The sequence below is a fragment of the Ovis canadensis genome, chromosome 2, assembly GCF_042477335.2.
Source record: "Ovis canadensis isolate MfBH-ARS-UI-01 breed Bighorn chromosome 2, ARS-UI_OviCan_v2, whole genome shotgun sequence".
Lineage (NCBI taxonomy): Eukaryota > Metazoa > Chordata > Mammalia > Artiodactyla > Bovidae > Ovis > Ovis canadensis.
In genome coordinates this window covers 237,766,717-237,783,343 of record NC_091246.1, presented here as the reverse complement: position 1 = coordinate 237,783,343, position 16,627 = coordinate 237,766,717, and the positions used below count along the sequence as shown (strand labels likewise).

Genomic DNA, 16,627 nt, shown 5'->3' with positions numbered 1-16,627 from the left:
CAACTTACATTCCCACCAACACTGTAGGAGAGTTCTCTTTTCTCCACACCTTCTCCAGTATTTACTGTTTGTAGGCTTTTTGATGATGACTATTCTAATCAGTGTGATGTGATACCTCCTTGTAGTTTTGATTTGCATTTCTCTAATAATTAGTTATGTTGAGCACTTTTCCTATTTTTTTTGGCTATCTGTATGTTTCCTTTGGAGAAATGTCTATTTATATCTTCTGCCTATTTCATCATTCGGAGGAGGCAATGGCAACCCACTCCAGTACTCTTGCCTGGAAAATCCCATAGGCAAAGGAGTTTAAGTTGCATCAACTGTTTGTATATTTTGAAGATAAATCCTTTGTCATTTTTTTCTTTTGCAAATACGTTCTCCCATTCTGAGGGTTGTCTTTTTGTTTTGTTTTTCATAAACACTTCTACATTTACTTAGGACCCATCTATTAATTTTTAAAATTATCTCTATTAATTGGAGGATAATTACTATACAATATTGTGATTTTTTTTGCCATACATCAACATAAAATCAGCCACAGGTATATATGTAGCCCCCATATCCTAACCCCCCTCCCAGCTTCCTCTCCACCCTGTCCCTCTGGGTTGTCTCAGAGTACTGGCTTTGGGTGCCCTGCTTCAGGCATCAAACTTGCACCGGTCATCTATTTTACACATGGTAATGTACAAGTTTGCTTTTGTTTTTTATTTTCATTACTCTAGGAAATGGATCAAGAAAGATCTTGCTGGGATTTACGTCGCAGAGTGTTCTATGTTTTCCTGTAAGAGTTTTACAGTATCTGGCCTTACATTTAGGTCTTTAACCCAGTCCTGTTTATTCTTTCATTCACTTCCTCTTTGTCTCTGCTGTTCTTAGTGTTCATTAATCCTATGCAGTCCTGGAAGGCAAGTTTATAACGACTGCTCTCTTCTAAACTCCAGTTTGGTCGTATTTAGATTTCATATGTGCGTGCGTGCGTGTTTAGTTGCTCAGTCACATCTGACTCTTTGCAACTCCTTGGACTGTAGCTTGCCAGACTCCTCTTTCCATGGAATTTCCCAGGCAAGAATATTTGAGCAGGTTGCCATTTCCTCATCCAGGGGAATCTTCCCAACCCAGGGATCGAACCTGTGGCTTCTGTGGCTCTTGCATTGGCAGGCGGGTTCTTTACCATTGAAACACCCAGGAAGCCTTAGATTCCACATACTTTTAAATAAAATTAGACCTACGTAGGCAACTCCACGTGGTGCCCGCAACCTACATTTTTATTATTCTGTGCCCTTAAATTCTCTACCCAGAAGCCCCTCCATTAAGGCTGTAGCCCCTCTTTCCCCCTTGCCTCCCTTACATGGAAGGAAACAATCGGAGGCCGAGTAAACGGGTATATCTGTTTGGAGGGAGGAGGAACATGTTCCTTGCGTACAGACATGTAAACAAATCAATGAGCTCATTGGTCGCTTCAGTTCAGGTCAGTTCAGTTCAGTCGCTCATTGTGTCCAACTTTTTGTGACTCCATGAACACCAGGCCTCCCTGTCCATTACCAACTCCCCGAGTTTACCCAAACTCATGTCCGTTGAGTTGGTGATGCCATCCAACCATCTCATCCTCTGTTGTCCTTTCCTCCTCCTGCCCTCAATCTTTCCCAGTATCAGAGTCTTTTCAAATGAGTCAGCCCTTCACATCAGGTGGCCAAACTATTGGAGTTTCAGCTTCAACATCAGTCCTTCCAATGAACACTCAGGACTGATCTCCTTTGGGATGGACTGGTTGGATCTCCTTGCAGTCCAAGGGACTCTCAAGAGTCTTCTCCAACACCACAGTTCAAAAGCATCAATCCTTTGGTGCTCAGCTTTCTTTATACTCCAACTCTCACATACATATGTGATTACTGGAAAAACCATAGCCTTGACTAGATGGATTTTTGTTGGAAAAGTAATGTTTCTGCTTTTTAATATGCTGTCTAGGTTGGTCATAACTTTCCTTCCAAGAAGTAAGCGTCTTTTAATTCATGGCTGCAATCAGCATCTGCAGTGATTCTGGAGCCCCCCAAAATAAAGTCAGTCACTACGTCCATTGTTTCCCAGCTCCCCGTTTACCTGGCTGCAGTTTGGGCATCTCTTCAGAATTGCCTTTGCTGGTCCTTTGGAGAAATTTGTGCTCAGAGGAAACTGAAGAGAAACACAGAAAAGACCAACCAGACATTGTGATGGGGAACAGACCATGGATGATGCTGAATTCCGATGTCCAGTGCTCGGGTGAGCTTCTCCTTGGGAAAACAATACTGCTGTTCAAGGACTTCACTTAAGACCCGCTGGAGCCTTGCTCTGCCTGTTTTCCTTCTCTTTAGCCCCCAGTCACCTTTCTCTTCATTTTTCTGTCCTCACACATGGTCATTTCTGTGCCATGAAGGATCACACACCTCATTTACCCTCTGGGCTTTTTCTTCTTTGCCCTTCAACATTCTTGATCAGTTTTCCTACTCGTGACAGTCTTTCTTTCTAGGTTTTAGCTGCCCTGACTCTGCCAGCCCTACACAGCAGTCACCATGGTCAGTCATCGAGGATGCTGGTTCCCTGGCTTGTTTAGCTTGTTTTGAACTCTGCTAAAAGACCCTTACGCACTTCAGTGCTTCCATTTCTTTCCCTATACAATAGGAATAAGTAACAGTCCATCCGTTTACATCCATAGCTTTGTGGAGGTAAGAATGATACCTTGTTTGCCAAGATTCTTTGAAAAATAATAGTCACATAATAAATAATATTATTGGTTGACAAAAATTGCACTTTAAACTTGGAAGCAATTGATCTGGAGGACATGTTTCTTTGGGGAGGGAGGTTTCCAAAGTTAGCATTATAAGCAAACAAAGTATATAAGCAAACAACATATAACAAAATAATAGCATTATAAGCAAACAGAAAAATACTGAGGTTGTATTCTCTAGAGAAGATAAAAGGTGGGTAGGTATTAATGCAAATTTTTACTATTCATAGCTATGAGAGACATCCCTTTTCTTCAGCATATTGCTGCTAGAATGCACTAGGAATATTTGTGCTGTTTGTTATGTTACTTATGCTGTTATGGACTCATGGAATTTCAGGACACTGTAGATCTTTTGACTGTGGAGTACACTCAATAAGCACCTGCTGTGAATTCAGCCATCTGACACCCTTGGCTGGCAGTTCCTCCCCATCCTTACCTGGCACACATCTTGGTGAGAAGCTTGAGGCTTCCTGGGGCCATTCTTCATCCCAGGCATTGCTGTTCTCTGCAGAAAAGATTGCGATCCCACAAGCATTTCAATTTATGACCAAGGAAGAATCACCGCAAGAAAATAACTGGAAAATCAAGAAAGGCTGAGAAACTGGAAAGCCCTGCTCCCCAAAACAACCTGCCATGCCATGCCATATTGCACTCAAGTCATGTCCCAGCTCTTTCGCAACCTCATGGACTATAGCAAACCAAGCTCCTCTGTCCATGAAAATTTCCAGGCAAGAATAGTGGAGCGGGTTGCCATTCCCTTCTCCAGGGGATCTTCCTGACCCAGGGACTGAACCCATGTCTCTTGTGCTTTCTGCATTGACAGGCAGATTATTTATCTGAATCAGCAAAGTGATTGGCTGAAACTAACTCAAAATTGTAAATCAACTATATTTCCTTAAAAATTTTTTTAATGAAAGAAATACAAATTTAAAAAATAAAATTACTGGGGGAAAAAAGTTTATCCTATATTGAATTAACAGTGTAGGAGGCAGGTAATGAGGCTGGGAAAATAGACCTGGGGCTCACCTTGGGTGATCACGGATGCCACTCAGAGGAACATATATTTAATCCTTAGTGTAGTAAGAAAGTATGTAGGAACACAACCTAATTTTCATTTTCAAAGATCCCAGTAGAAGTAAAAATGACACATTTGATGGGAGCAAGGTTAGAGGAAAGTTATGAATAGAACCTGTTTTGAGAACCATGACAGAGATCTGGATTCAAGACTTGAGGGTGTGACGGATTGGACAGGTGCGAGTTATTCTAGAAGAGAGATGACTATGCTGGATGAGTAACGGGCATATATTTGAGAGCAAGAGGAGTCCTGGAGACACCTAGACTTCCAACGTGAAAACCCATGAGACAATAGTGACCCATCATTGAGACACGCATGCTGAAGAGGAGTTAGATCTAGCTTGAGCAATGAAGAAGCTACTTTCAATCCTGAAGTGCCAAGTTTAAAATTCTTGAAAGAACTCAAGTGCCTATATCTAGCAGACGATGGTCTTTGAGTCCATTGATAAATGCACTCTGAAGACAATGTAGGGTGGTGATTTGGTCTTAGGAATCATTGGAATATTCGGGGAGAGGGCTTTGTCAATCTGAGTATTTTACAAGTGCCACTTTGATGATTAAGGACAGTTTGATCTGAAAACTCACAGCTGATGTTGCCAACCCTTGTGCCCCAAGTTGCTTACACCCAGTGCCCTTACCTCGAGCCTGCAATGTCCTGATCTGTTCCTCTCTCTCTTTTATCCTCTTTTCACTCACCCTGTTTTCTATCCATTCTCCAACTATTTCGCTACACAGTTACCTTTGCACTTCTGTCTGACTTTTCCCAATTTTTAGCATTGATATTTTCCTCTTGCTCTTTCTCTTTCTATATTTTTGGCTCTCAATTTTTATCTCAGATTCTTTGGAGATTTTTCAGTTTATCTCTCCTCTGCTGGGTCCTACACTTGTTCCCCTTCCCTTTCTGTTCCTCCCACTTGACCTTGACCTCTGTCTCTCAGTGCTACTCAACTTCTGTCTTTCTGCATGATTTCATCCTCCAAGTTCTGCCCTCTCTTCATCTCCAAAACTCTCCTCTTGGACTCTGATTACAGTCCCAGGGACCTCCAACTGGCCAGCTCTCCCACATGAACGTGACATGGCTTGATGTTCCGCAGTTTCTCTTAACTATTCTGTGAACCTAACTGAAAACTATCTCCTATCTCAGCCTGGAAGGGTAGGATTTTATGTTCCTTTTGGAAAACTGGATCCATTCCTGTAACTGGTCACATATCTACACCTTATATACTTTTTCCATTTTCCTTTTTTATATTCTCTATCAATGGATGCTCCACCTACTCAGGAGTTCAGTTTCCTTTTCCCATTGTCTCTGTTCCATCTATGAGCAGGTGAGTGCAGGTAGAAGTGGGATCTGGCAGAGGCTTAGGATAGGAGACAGAAGGTAGGCTTGGCTTCCATGAAGACAAGAAAACAAAGATTTAATACGAAATTGAAATTGACAAATTAAATAATAGTTACCTTGCCTATAATATGGCAGTAGTCTGGGCATACTTTCAAATCCTCTTACACTGTTCGTTTGGAGAGATGAGTGTTCCAAGGACACTAAAGAGAGCAACAAGGAAATGACAGAACTCAGGCAGTATCTGGAGAAGAGACTTGTCTGTAGGGATGCTCACATGAATATGATCACACAGTGTGTCCTTCTGTAACTGGCTTCTTTTTCTCAACATGTTTCTGAGATTCATCTTTGTGGTTACATATATCAATAGTTCATTCCTTATATTGCTGAATAATATTGCATTTAATAAATATATCACAGTTTATTCCCTCTCTTATTGATGAAAATTTGAATTGGTTCCAGATTTTAGCTATTAGGAATAAAGCTACAATAACATTGCTGTACAAATCTTTGTATGAACATACGTTTTCATTCCTCATGATAATATACCTAGGAGTGGAACTGCTGGGTGGTGGGTTGTGTTTAACTTTATAAGAGATGGCTAAACAGTTTTTCAAGGTGGTTATATCACTTTATATTCAAACCAGCAACATACATAAAGGAGTTCTAGCTGCTCCATAGGTCCCACCAGCATTTGGTGTTGTCAGTATTTTTAATTTTAGCAATTCTAATAACCAAGTGGTAGCTTGTTGTGGCTTTTCCCTGGGGACTAATGTTCACTTCACTTATGTCCTTATTGGCCATTTTATATCTTCTGAGTGAAATGTCTCTTCAAGACTTCTGTCACTTTTTAAAATTGGTGGTGTTTTTTTTATTATTCATTCATAGGAATTCTTTGTACTTTCTCCATCATTCTATGTGATGAACCTTTTACTCTTTACTAATAACTGTTATGAATCCATCCACCACCTTCTCATTTCCATTATTCCCAGTAGTAGATGAATCTCTAAATATATTTTTTACATACTTTGTACTTTTTAATGTACATTTTATACTTTTAGCAATTGGTCATCATTCAAAAGAATAGGTATTATTATTAAATACATCAAACTGTTACATAAATGTATTAATACATGTCTAAAATATGTAATCTTTGAGGTATAAATACAAATTAAAGATACATATTCATGGTATTCTGCAAAGCCATTCTGCAGTTTTTTCCTGCACTGATCATTTCCAAGGGGGGGAAAAAAAACAACCAACATTTAACAAAAAATTAAGTTTACTGTTGACCATTTGGCTTAAGGATGGAGACAGTTTTCCTGGGTTTCAAGGGAGTTTTCACTCGCTAAATCTCTAGCTACCTTCACACACCTGTTTCTTCTCCTGAAAAGTGGGAGTAACAAAACCCTTATGACAGGATTGTTATGAGAATTAAGTGGGATGCTCCTGATAAAGAAATATTTGAATTACAGTAACTTAGAAAGAAATCATAATTTTCAATTAATATCTTAGAATGAATAATTATTAGTAATAATATGAATGAAATGATTAAAGAGTTAGAAACCGTGCATATTGGGGCTGGTGCATGGGGATGACCCACAGAGATGTTATGGGGAGGGAGGTGGGAGGAGGGTTCATGTTTGGGAACGCATGTAAGAATTAAAGATTTTAAAATTAAAAAAATAAAGAACTAAAAAAAAAAAAAAGAAAAAGAAAATTACATATTGCATATGTGAGCATTAAACAAGTTGATCCATGTCAATTGTTGACCGTGTGTCTACTTGTTCATGGATGTTGTGTGTTGTAACTGTTGTTAGAAATTTATTACTGCCCTTGGTTCTCTTCTTTCCTTTTTACTCCTTCCCTTTTCCTTTTCTGCTTTTCTACAAAACACTATTTCCTCCACATTTTCTTCTGCATACAATTACTTCTTTCTCTCCTCCTCTCTTTTATTATGAGCGAACGTTACAATAGTTCCTTCTTTTGACACATCAAAGGCTTCCTCTTTGGACTTCTCTATCTCTGTATGTTACACCCTCAGTTGTGTCCGAGTCTTTGCAACCCCATGGACTGTAGCCTCCAGTCTCCTCTGCCCATGGGATTTTTCAGGCCAGATAAATGGAGTGGGTTGCCACTTCCTCCTCCAGGGGATCTTGTTGACCCAGGGATCAAACCTGGGTCTCCTGCATTGGTAGGTGGATTCTTTACCATCTAAGCCACCAGAGAAGTCCAAATAATACCAAAGAATTGAAGTGAAGTGAATTCGCTCAGTCGTGTCCGACTCTTTGCGACCCCATGGACTGTAGCCCACCAGGCTCCTCCCTCCATGCGATTCTCCAGGCAAGAGTACTGGAGTGGGTTGCCATTTCCTTCTCCGGGGATCTTCCCGACCCAGGGATCGAACCTGGGTCTCCTGCATTCCAGGCAGACACTTTAACCTCTGAGCCACCAGGGAAGCCCGAAATAATACCAAACCCTATCCTTTCCCAGGTCCACTGAGTTCCTAACTCACGGAACTAGACTGCTGTCAGTTCTCCCCCTTAATTCTGCCTCATGGTCACAGTGAGACCTCTCTCAGATTTATGTTCTGCCTTTTCGGTTGTCACAGCTGCCTGGTAACATTCTTGGATTCCAGATCTGGTTGCTTAACTGGAGCCCATACACACACTGCTGCTCCGGTTTCCTCATCTCCTGCTGCACCAAGAGCTCAGTCCCCTGACCTCTGATCTCCTTCTTTCTTAGCAGATGAGACAACAAGCTTCTGTCAAGTCAGAATTACCTTGTTCACGGTTTAATTGTGAGTTGAGCATCTCCTTTGTCTCTCCTTCATCAATGGTTTGGTAATAGAAGTTGTCATGAATCACTGAGAAGAGAAAGGAAAGACAAGTAGAGATCTCAGATGGGGACCAGGAGTTGCATCTCACAGTTATGCATCCAGGCACATCCTAGACTCCCACAGTTCAGGGAAACCCTTCCAGCCCTCAGGGAACCCTGGGCTTCAGCGGGTCTCTCAAGGCCTGTGAAGCTTGATGTTGCCCCTGTAATCTTACAGCTGTTCCACACTGAACACCCCTCTCAAGGTTTAAAAAAGAATAGACAGTGGAAAGTTGTAAACAGTGCTCAACCCCCTTTCCAAATGATCAGGAAACAATGAAAGCCAATTTAAAATAAATAATGAATGTGGAATGTGCTTTGTAAATTCCATGTGCGACTAAGACTAGGGAAGAAGCAGAAGGATTTCTTCAAGAGAAAGGTAATGTTTCTAAAGAAATAGACCTACGTTATAGAAGACGAGCCCCAATGTCTTTAGAAGGTGAAGATTTTAAAAAGAAGAGAGAAAGGAAGGAAGGAAAAGACCGTGGGCCAGGGAAGAAGATCTGGTTATAGAGACACAACACTGAAGAGAAACTCGTATTTCCCTGGGGTGGGATGGGTGGGGAGAGATCCAGGAAACAGGGAAAGACACTGTCTGAAAGACACAGACAGGAAGTGACTATTTTATGAACGGCACAAACAGGAAGTAAACATTGCCAAACTGTACCAGTGACCCAGGAGATGGTAACAAGCACGAGAAACCAAGCCAAGGCACCCCTACATCAAAACTGCATTTCAAGGTGACTCAGCACACATAGTTGGAAAAGCAAGACTCACAAGATATGAGGAAAAAACACTGAAGAAATAGAGAAAGACGCTGACAGAAGATGCTGCTAGAAGGATGGATGGCAGGAACATACCTCCTGGGGCGGGGGGGGGGGGGCAATACCCACTGAGGGTTCAGGGCAGTAAGAGATGCTTTTTCCATCTCCAGGACACCTTGACTTCATGCCCAGGCCGGCTTTGGAAGAGGACATGGCGGGCAAATGCTGTGTGGGTGAGAGGTTTTAGAAAGGCAAGGAGGCTCCAGAAGCAGGTATTTCAGTGATGGGTGTGTGTGTGTAGGGGGGGGTTCTCTGACCCCTCCTACCAGCATCTTGGCTCCGGGCTGCTGACCCTAAGCTCCTGTGGACAGCTGGGCCTGGAAGGTACCAGCAACAACCTCCTCTGGGGGCAGGTAGGCAGCTGCATTAGGACCAGGGGCTGGGCAGTGGTAAGCCTGGTGGGTAGGACATCTCAGCACAGGAAGCCCCATAAATTAACACACATAATGTGGGTGCTGGGGTCCAGGGAGGAGAATCCTTATAGTATTGGGAGAAGGTCAGAGACCCTGAGACGTGGGCAGTAAAGATGACCACCTTTCCCTTCCTACCCGTGGCCTGGGGACACCATGGTTACAAATATAGTATTGACTTGAAATTTGTGGCTTTTCTTTATTTCTTTTTTGGACTTCGATATAGCACTGTGGAAATGAGATAGCTCTTATTTTACAAGACATAATTTTCACAAATAAACACATCCCAACCTTTATACTGACTTCTTTTACTTTATCTCTGCTCAAAAATCTTATATTACTTCTTTATTTCTCAAATAATAAATTTCAAATTCCTTAGCACAGGATGTCCAATCTTCAAAAATCCCCTCCAACTCCCCTTTCCAGAAGGGGCTTCCAAAACCTCCCACCTGCGCTCCCTTTTGTAGCTATGTGGTTCTGCAAGCCTACTCTTTCTTTTGCCTAATATAGCTTTCCCATGCTGCCCCTCCCCAATGCATGGGTAGGAACTGGCCTTCTCCTGGAAGTTCTCCACTCTGTTAGGAAGTAAGCTGGCAAGCAACTGCCCCAAATGACAAATTTTTTTCCTACAAAGAAAATCTTTTCATCTTTGAGTGTGTCTGCAAGTATTAGGGAAGGCTCCTTCCTTTCCAACAAAAGGGCATAATTCATGCCTCCCTCCAAAAAAGTAGAGACTCAAATCCTATGCTTCTCAGCTTCAAATATAGATCCTGGCTGAGCAATTATTTGCAGCATTACTGGGTTAAGGTGTCACCCCTATTACGTGTAAGCTCCATGGAGACACAGATTATGTATGTTTTCCTTCCCATTTTACCTGCCACTAGGTAGTCACTCAGTAAAATAACTTTGAAATATATGAAAAGTGAATGAATGAATCAGTGAATGAAGTAGACTTGAGTCCCCAAAAGTTGTTGAAAGCTCTAGTTACCGTTTTTGAAGCTATTGCAAATCTGAAGTAAATCAGGATAGGCCTTCAGGTTAGCCTTGCTGAACAGGGCTTCCAGAACAGTCTTGTCAAATTTCTTCTCCAGCTCATCGAGAGCTTCATACATCACTCTTTGCACCGGGACCAGATTTCTACAAGCTTCTTGAAAATTCTTGAAAAATATTGAATGGAGAATTATGTAGCTTTGAGTGTATGGGTTATGGGAGACTCAGATCAGAAATAAACAAATTTATTCCCTGGTGAAATGTTAGAATGTTATGTATGTTTGGATTGGTTCCCTGATAGCTCAGTTGGTAAAAAAAATCTGCCTGCAATGCAGGAGACCACAGTTCAATTCCTAGGCTGGGAAGATCCCCTGGAGAAGGAAATGGCAACCCACTCCAGTATTCTTGCCAGGAGAATCTCATGGACAGAGGAGCATGGCGGGCCACAGTCCATGCAGTTGCAAGAGTCGGACACATCTTAGAAACTACACCACCACCACCATCCACTCCAGTATTCTCGGGCTTCCCTTGTGGTTCAGCTGGTAAAAAATTCGCCTACAATGCGCGAGACTTGGGTTCAATCTGTGGGTTGGGAAGATCCCCTGGAGAAGGGAATGGCTACCCACTCCAGTATTCTGGCCTGGAGAATTCCATGGACTGTATAGTCCACGGGGTTGCAAAGAGGCAGATACCCCTGAGCAACTTTCACTTTCACTGCATATATTTGGATGACATCTAACATATCCTCCATCGTAAGAATAGACTCTTATTTTGTTAACTTGCCTCTCTGACACTGATGTCCATTTAAGAGAGCAATTATGTAGAATGAAAATAAGTTCAAAGTTGAATGTGGTGTGGGGACTTTAAGAGCCTGGCCAGGATGCAGGAGTGGTCCTTACTGGTATTGAGTGGCCATTTGTTGACCAGACAATAACCACTGCCCTCGCTTCCAGGAAACCTGGCAACCACTCTCCACTCCTATGAACATGGCCAAAGGGCAAAGAAAATTCACAAAGACAAAACGATGACTTGCCCCCAGATTCCCAGGAAGGCCCACAGCGCATTCCCCATCCAGAAATGTCTGAAGAACAACAGACGGTTTGGAGACAGCAGCAAGCACACCGTGTTCCGAATTCTTCCTAACGTGACACAACTTCCCTGTGAGTTCATTCACCTCAGATTCAAGCGTGTAAAAGAAGAGGGCTTTGTGATGGAATGTTGCCCAGCTCACTTATTCACTTTACTTTGTTATTGCTGTTACATTGTGCCAGTGGACCTAAGATGCTCCCACCCGTGTCTCATTCCCATTTCATGTTGCCACGTTTCCGTCGCCGCGGCCCACTCCATTTACGACAGAAGAAGGAATATTGTCTGTGATGCTGCTTCTCCTGTCCCCTCCCAACTGGCAGGATGGCGAAGGTCCCTGTTCAAAGGAGGCCCTTTAGCCTGTTCATTGCTTTTTAAATTTGGCAGAATATAGTGCGGGTCTGGTTATCAAGAGGGAATTCCCCTCACTTACCTGGAACATTGACTCAGAGATGAAGCCCCAATCTCGCAGGCCCATGAGAAAAGGAAATGGCTTTGGTATGGCACTTGCGATCTCCACCTTATTTTCTCTGAAGAGCCTTAATACGAACTCATAGCAGCGCTGCTCCTCTGGGTGCTGCTCCTCCAGGTTCAGGTCCCCCGTGATCATCCTGAGAAACAAAGACACGATATGAAAGTTCAGTTCAGTTCAGTCGCTCAGTCATGTCCGACTCTTTGCGACCCCAAGAACTGCAGCACACCAGGCCTCCCTGTCCATCACCATCTCCCTGAGTCCACCCAAACCCATGTCCATCGAGTTGGTGATGCCATCCAACCATCTCATCCTCTGTCGTCCCCTTCTCCTCCTGCCCTCAATCTTTCCCAGCATCAGGGTCTTTTCAAATGAGTCAGCTCTTCACATCAGGTGGCCGAAGTATAGGAGTTTCAGCTTCCAATAAACACCCAGGACAGATCTCCTTTAGGATTGACTGGTTGGATCTCCTTGCAGTCCAAGGGACTCTCAAAAGTCTTCTCCAACACCACAGTTCAAAAGCATCAATTCTTCGACGCTCAGCCTTCTTCACAGTCCAACTCTCACATCCATACATGACCACTGGAAAAACCATAGCTCTGACTAAATGGACTTTTGTTGGCAAAGTAACGTCTCTGCTTTTTAATATGCTGTCTAGGTTGGTCATAACTTTCCTTAGATTTTATTTTCTTTTTTTTATAGCTTCTGAATGCTTTTACATATGAAATGGTATATTATCATGACTATTCTTTCTTCTACATGAATATTTACTGCATATATTTTTATACAATTTTTTAAGGTTACATTCTATTTACAGTTATGAAAAATACTATCTATAATTCCCCATGTTGTACAATACATCATTGTAGCCTATGTTATACTCAATAGTTTGTATCTCCCAGTCTTGCACTCTAAATTCCCTCCCCCCCATTTCTCCCCACTGGTAATCACTAGTTTGATTTCTAAATCTATGAATCTGCTTTTTCTTTGTTATATTCATTAGTTGGTTGTATTTTTTAGATTCCATATGTAAGTGATATCATCCAGTATTTGTCTTCCTCTGTCTGACTTACTTCACTCAGTATCCATATATGTTGTGGCAACTGGCAAAATTTCATTCATTATTTATTGCTGAGTAGTATTCCATACGGAAAAAGTAATGGCAACATACTCCAGTATCCTTGCCTGGAGAATCCCATGGACAGAGGAGCCTGGTGGGCTACAGTCCATGGTGTCACAAAGGTCGAGTGACTAAGCACAGCACAGCACACAGTATTCCATATATATATGGAATATATATATATGAAAAGAAAGTTAAAGTATTAATCTTTCAGTCATCTCCGGTTCTTTGCAACTCCCGTAGACTGTAGCCCACCAGCCTTCTCTGTCTCTTCTCTGTCTTCTCCAGGCAAGAATACTGGAGTGGGTAGCCATTCCCTTCTCCACGGGATTCTTCCTGACCTAGGGATTGAACCCGAGTTTCCTGCATTTCAGGCAGATTCTTTACCATCTGAGGCTCCAGGGAAGCCATATACATATATATATATATATATATATATATATATATATATATATATGAAGACAATTGCAACTAATGCCGCTAGAAGAACTAGGGTGCATATATCTTTCAAATTGGTGTTATTGCTTTTTTCAGATATATACCCAAGGGTGAAATTGCTGAGTCATATTGTATTTCTATTTTTAGTTTTTTGAGGAAATTACATATTGTTTTCTACAACGGCTGCACCAATTTACATCAGTAATATAGGAAAGCTCCCTTTTCTCTACATCCACACCAACATGTGTTATTTGCCTTTTTGATGATAGATATTCAGTGGAGAGTCCACATGGATAAAACTATGCTCTTGTGGAAGGACCAGAATAGATGGACTCTATTTAACTTAGAGAATAATCAAGGGTGCAATAGAACATACTGGGCTTAAGGAAGACCTGCACCTAGAAAGAGTTCACCCTGTGCTACTTAAAACTATCGTAAAGAGACTTTCACCCAAACTCTCTTTGGAAAATATTGAAATTTAAAATGATAAAGCTTCATAGGAATTTATAATGATATTGTGATGGTTAATTTTATGTGTCAAAATGGAGGGTTTGGGAGGATAAGACTACTATTTTATATTAAATTTGTGAAATTTGAGTAAGCAGTTTGCCCTACATAATGTGAGCTGGGCCTCATCCAATCAGTTGAAGGCCTGAATAAAACAAAAAGACCAACCTCCTTGACTAAGAAGGAATTCTCCAGCTGACTACTTTCAGATACTCTACAGGGTCTCTGGGCTGCTGGCCCATAAGACTTCGGACTTGCTGGCCTCCATTATTGTGTGAGACGATTCCTTATTAATAGATCTCTCTCTCTCCACACACACACACACACACACACACACACACACACACACACACACACACACACTACAGCCTATTGATTCTGTTTCTCTGAAGAATTCTGACAAATACACATCATCAAAAAAAAGTTACAAAGAAATAAAAAATCGGCTGAGATAATACTACAGAATCTACCACTGAACTGAAAGTCTTCTTAGTTAGTAACGAATAGAAGAAATCTCTGGAAGGTATAAAAGAAATAGGCCACTCCCATCTATAACTGCAGAGGCAGGAATGGCATTCCACATCATAAAATTAGGTCGAAGACTCTTCTCTGATAAAGTTTCAACTAAATATTGAGAATATGTCTTTTTCTTTGGTCTGATATAGAGGTGTGTGTGAATATTCAAAACTAGGACAGGGTTGTTCTGTATCTTAACCTGTCTGTGGAAGTGTTATATGCACGAAGAACTATAAGAGCTCTGGATTTCAGATATAACCACATCTCTGAGAAGTAATTTTAGGACTCAAAAAGCTTTGTAATTCTGATTCTTGGTTGATAAATTGTTTCCCTTGCTGATAATTTCTTAATCCACTTCTTGGTGTTGCTAAAAGGTATATAGACTCATAGGATTATTTTTTATCCCACTGTAAGAGGGTCATTGGAACTTCCCATTCTCCAAATACACATCATGATAGACAAAAAATCTATTTCTTCATTGAATTCCTTAAAAAATGAAAAAGACTTCTGGTTAAAGATAGTTGGTTGAAAACAAGTGTTTTTCTCCTCTCTCGCTAGAGAGTCCTATAAAACATTAGTAAAGGAATTAAAGTCATAATCACAAAGAGAAAAGGATTAGATGGGATACTTTAACCAAAGTCTGAAAAAGTGATCACTATTACTGGTGGTGGACGCTCCCAGGGGTCAGAAAGGGGCCCAGTGTGCCCTAGAGGCCCCTGGGGAGGTAGAGCAGGGAGGGAAGAAGACACAAGGATGAAAACAGAGGGACTGTTTGAAAGGAGAAAATATAAATCAATGTGCTCCCTTAGTCCTCCCTGACCCCAACACAGAACTTCTCCATCTAGGCAGGAGACTAGAGGTTTCTTCTTAAGAAAACTGTAAATGACTCAGGAAAAAAACTTCCTCGCCTTTCGGCATTGGGGATTCACCCAGAAAAACCACAAGTTTTCAAGCCCATCTCATTAAATGGAGTCCCAAGCTAGCTTATCAGTGCCTTGCCCTTAAGAATGAACAAACAATTACAGACCACAGCCATTCATGGAAACCAACAGCATGAAAGGGCAGAACCAAGATGATCAGAGAGCAAAAATTACTCCAGCATAAACAGAAATGTTATAGGAAACAGAGTTTCTTAAAAAAAACCAACAACAAAAATTTTCATACACATAGGAAACGATATTATGTCCAGGATGCCAAGAAGAAAAGACCAGAAAATAAGATAATGAGCCTGGAAATCTTAAAAGATTACTGAATTAAAAAAAAAAAAGTTTAACTAAAATGATCATAAAATAAAGACAACAGAATTTTTCCAGAACATAGCTGGAAAAAAATTGTAAAGGAGAAAGGGAAAGCAAATTTGAAACATCTGACTGTCTAAAACAGTTATGCAAGTGTGTTCAGTTCAGTCACTCAGTCGTGTCTGACTCTTTGCGACCCCATGAATCGCAGCACGCCAGGCCTCCCTGTCCATCACCAACTCCCGGAGTCCACTCAGACTCACGTCCATCTAGTCAGTGTTGCCATCCAGCCATCTCACCCTCTGTCATCCCCTTCTCCTCCAGCCCCCAATCCCTCCCAGCATCAGAGTCTTTTCCAATGAGTCAAGTCTTCACATGCAAGTGTGTAGATTCAGAATTAAAAGGAAATGAGTAAACACATATGCCCTGTTCAGTCATTCGTGTGTGAAATGTGAAAGGAAAATAGCTGTACCGAGGCTCAGAAAACACATCACTCGCGTGTTTTCTGTGTTGGTCACACACTTTTCAATGCTCAATATTCTTTGTGTGTATGCTTAGTTGCTCAGTCATGTCCAACTTTTTGTGAACCCCATGGACAGTAGTAGCCAGTCTCCTCTGTCCATGGAATTCTAGGCAAAATACTGGAGTGTGTTGCCACGCCCTCCTCCAGGGGATCCTCCCAACCCAGGGATCGAACCCAGGTGTCCCAGGTCTCCCGCATTGCAGGCGGATTCTGTACTGTCAGAGCCACCAGGGAAGCCCTCCAAGTTCCTTCCTTCTGGGCAAAGGTAGGGCTGCACCTTCTTGTCTTCTTATGCTGATGGGTGTCACTTTGGGAGAGGAATTCGGAGCCAGCACGTGTGAGTCGTGCTCACCGTACCTCAGCTTGCTGTGGTGGCTGTCACTTTGGATGGTGGCTCTTCACCAGTCAGAGACTGGTGAAGAGTCCTGGATGAGGAGTCCCTGAAGCAGCCAGGG

The 16,627-nt window shown here is 41.9% G+C and overlaps 1 protein-coding gene and 1 non-coding gene across 51 annotated transcripts in view; both read right to left on the bottom strand.

The window, feature by feature from the left end:
- Positions 1 to 16,627, bottom strand: part of SP140 (SP140 nuclear body protein) — a 79,470-nt gene that overhangs the window by 51,540 nt on the left and 11,303 nt on the right. For 28 of the 50 annotated variants that reach the window (XM_069578521.1, XM_069578523.1, XM_069578525.1 and 25 more), the window contains 6 exons: positions 11,792 to 11,969; positions 10,271 to 10,439; positions 7,954 to 8,037; positions 5,291 to 5,374; positions 3,198 to 3,266; positions 2,098 to 2,169 (listed from right to left, as the gene is read on the bottom strand). In XM_069578521.1, coding sequence (XP_069434622.1) covers positions 2,098 to 2,169; positions 3,198 to 3,266; positions 5,291 to 5,374; positions 7,954 to 8,037; positions 10,271 to 10,439; positions 11,792 to 11,969 — 656 coding nt within the window. The remainder of the gene's footprint in view (positions 1 to 2,097; positions 2,170 to 3,197; positions 3,267 to 5,290; positions 5,375 to 7,953; positions 8,038 to 10,270; positions 10,440 to 11,791; positions 11,970 to 16,627) is intronic. The other 22 variants (XM_069578526.1, XM_069578530.1, XM_069578536.1 and 19 more) reach the window with 1 other exon arrangement.
- TRNAS-GGA (transfer RNA serine (anticodon GGA)) lies at positions 7,558 to 7,629 on the bottom strand. Its single transcript has one exon. It is a non-coding gene; the product is annotated as a tRNA-Ser (tRNA).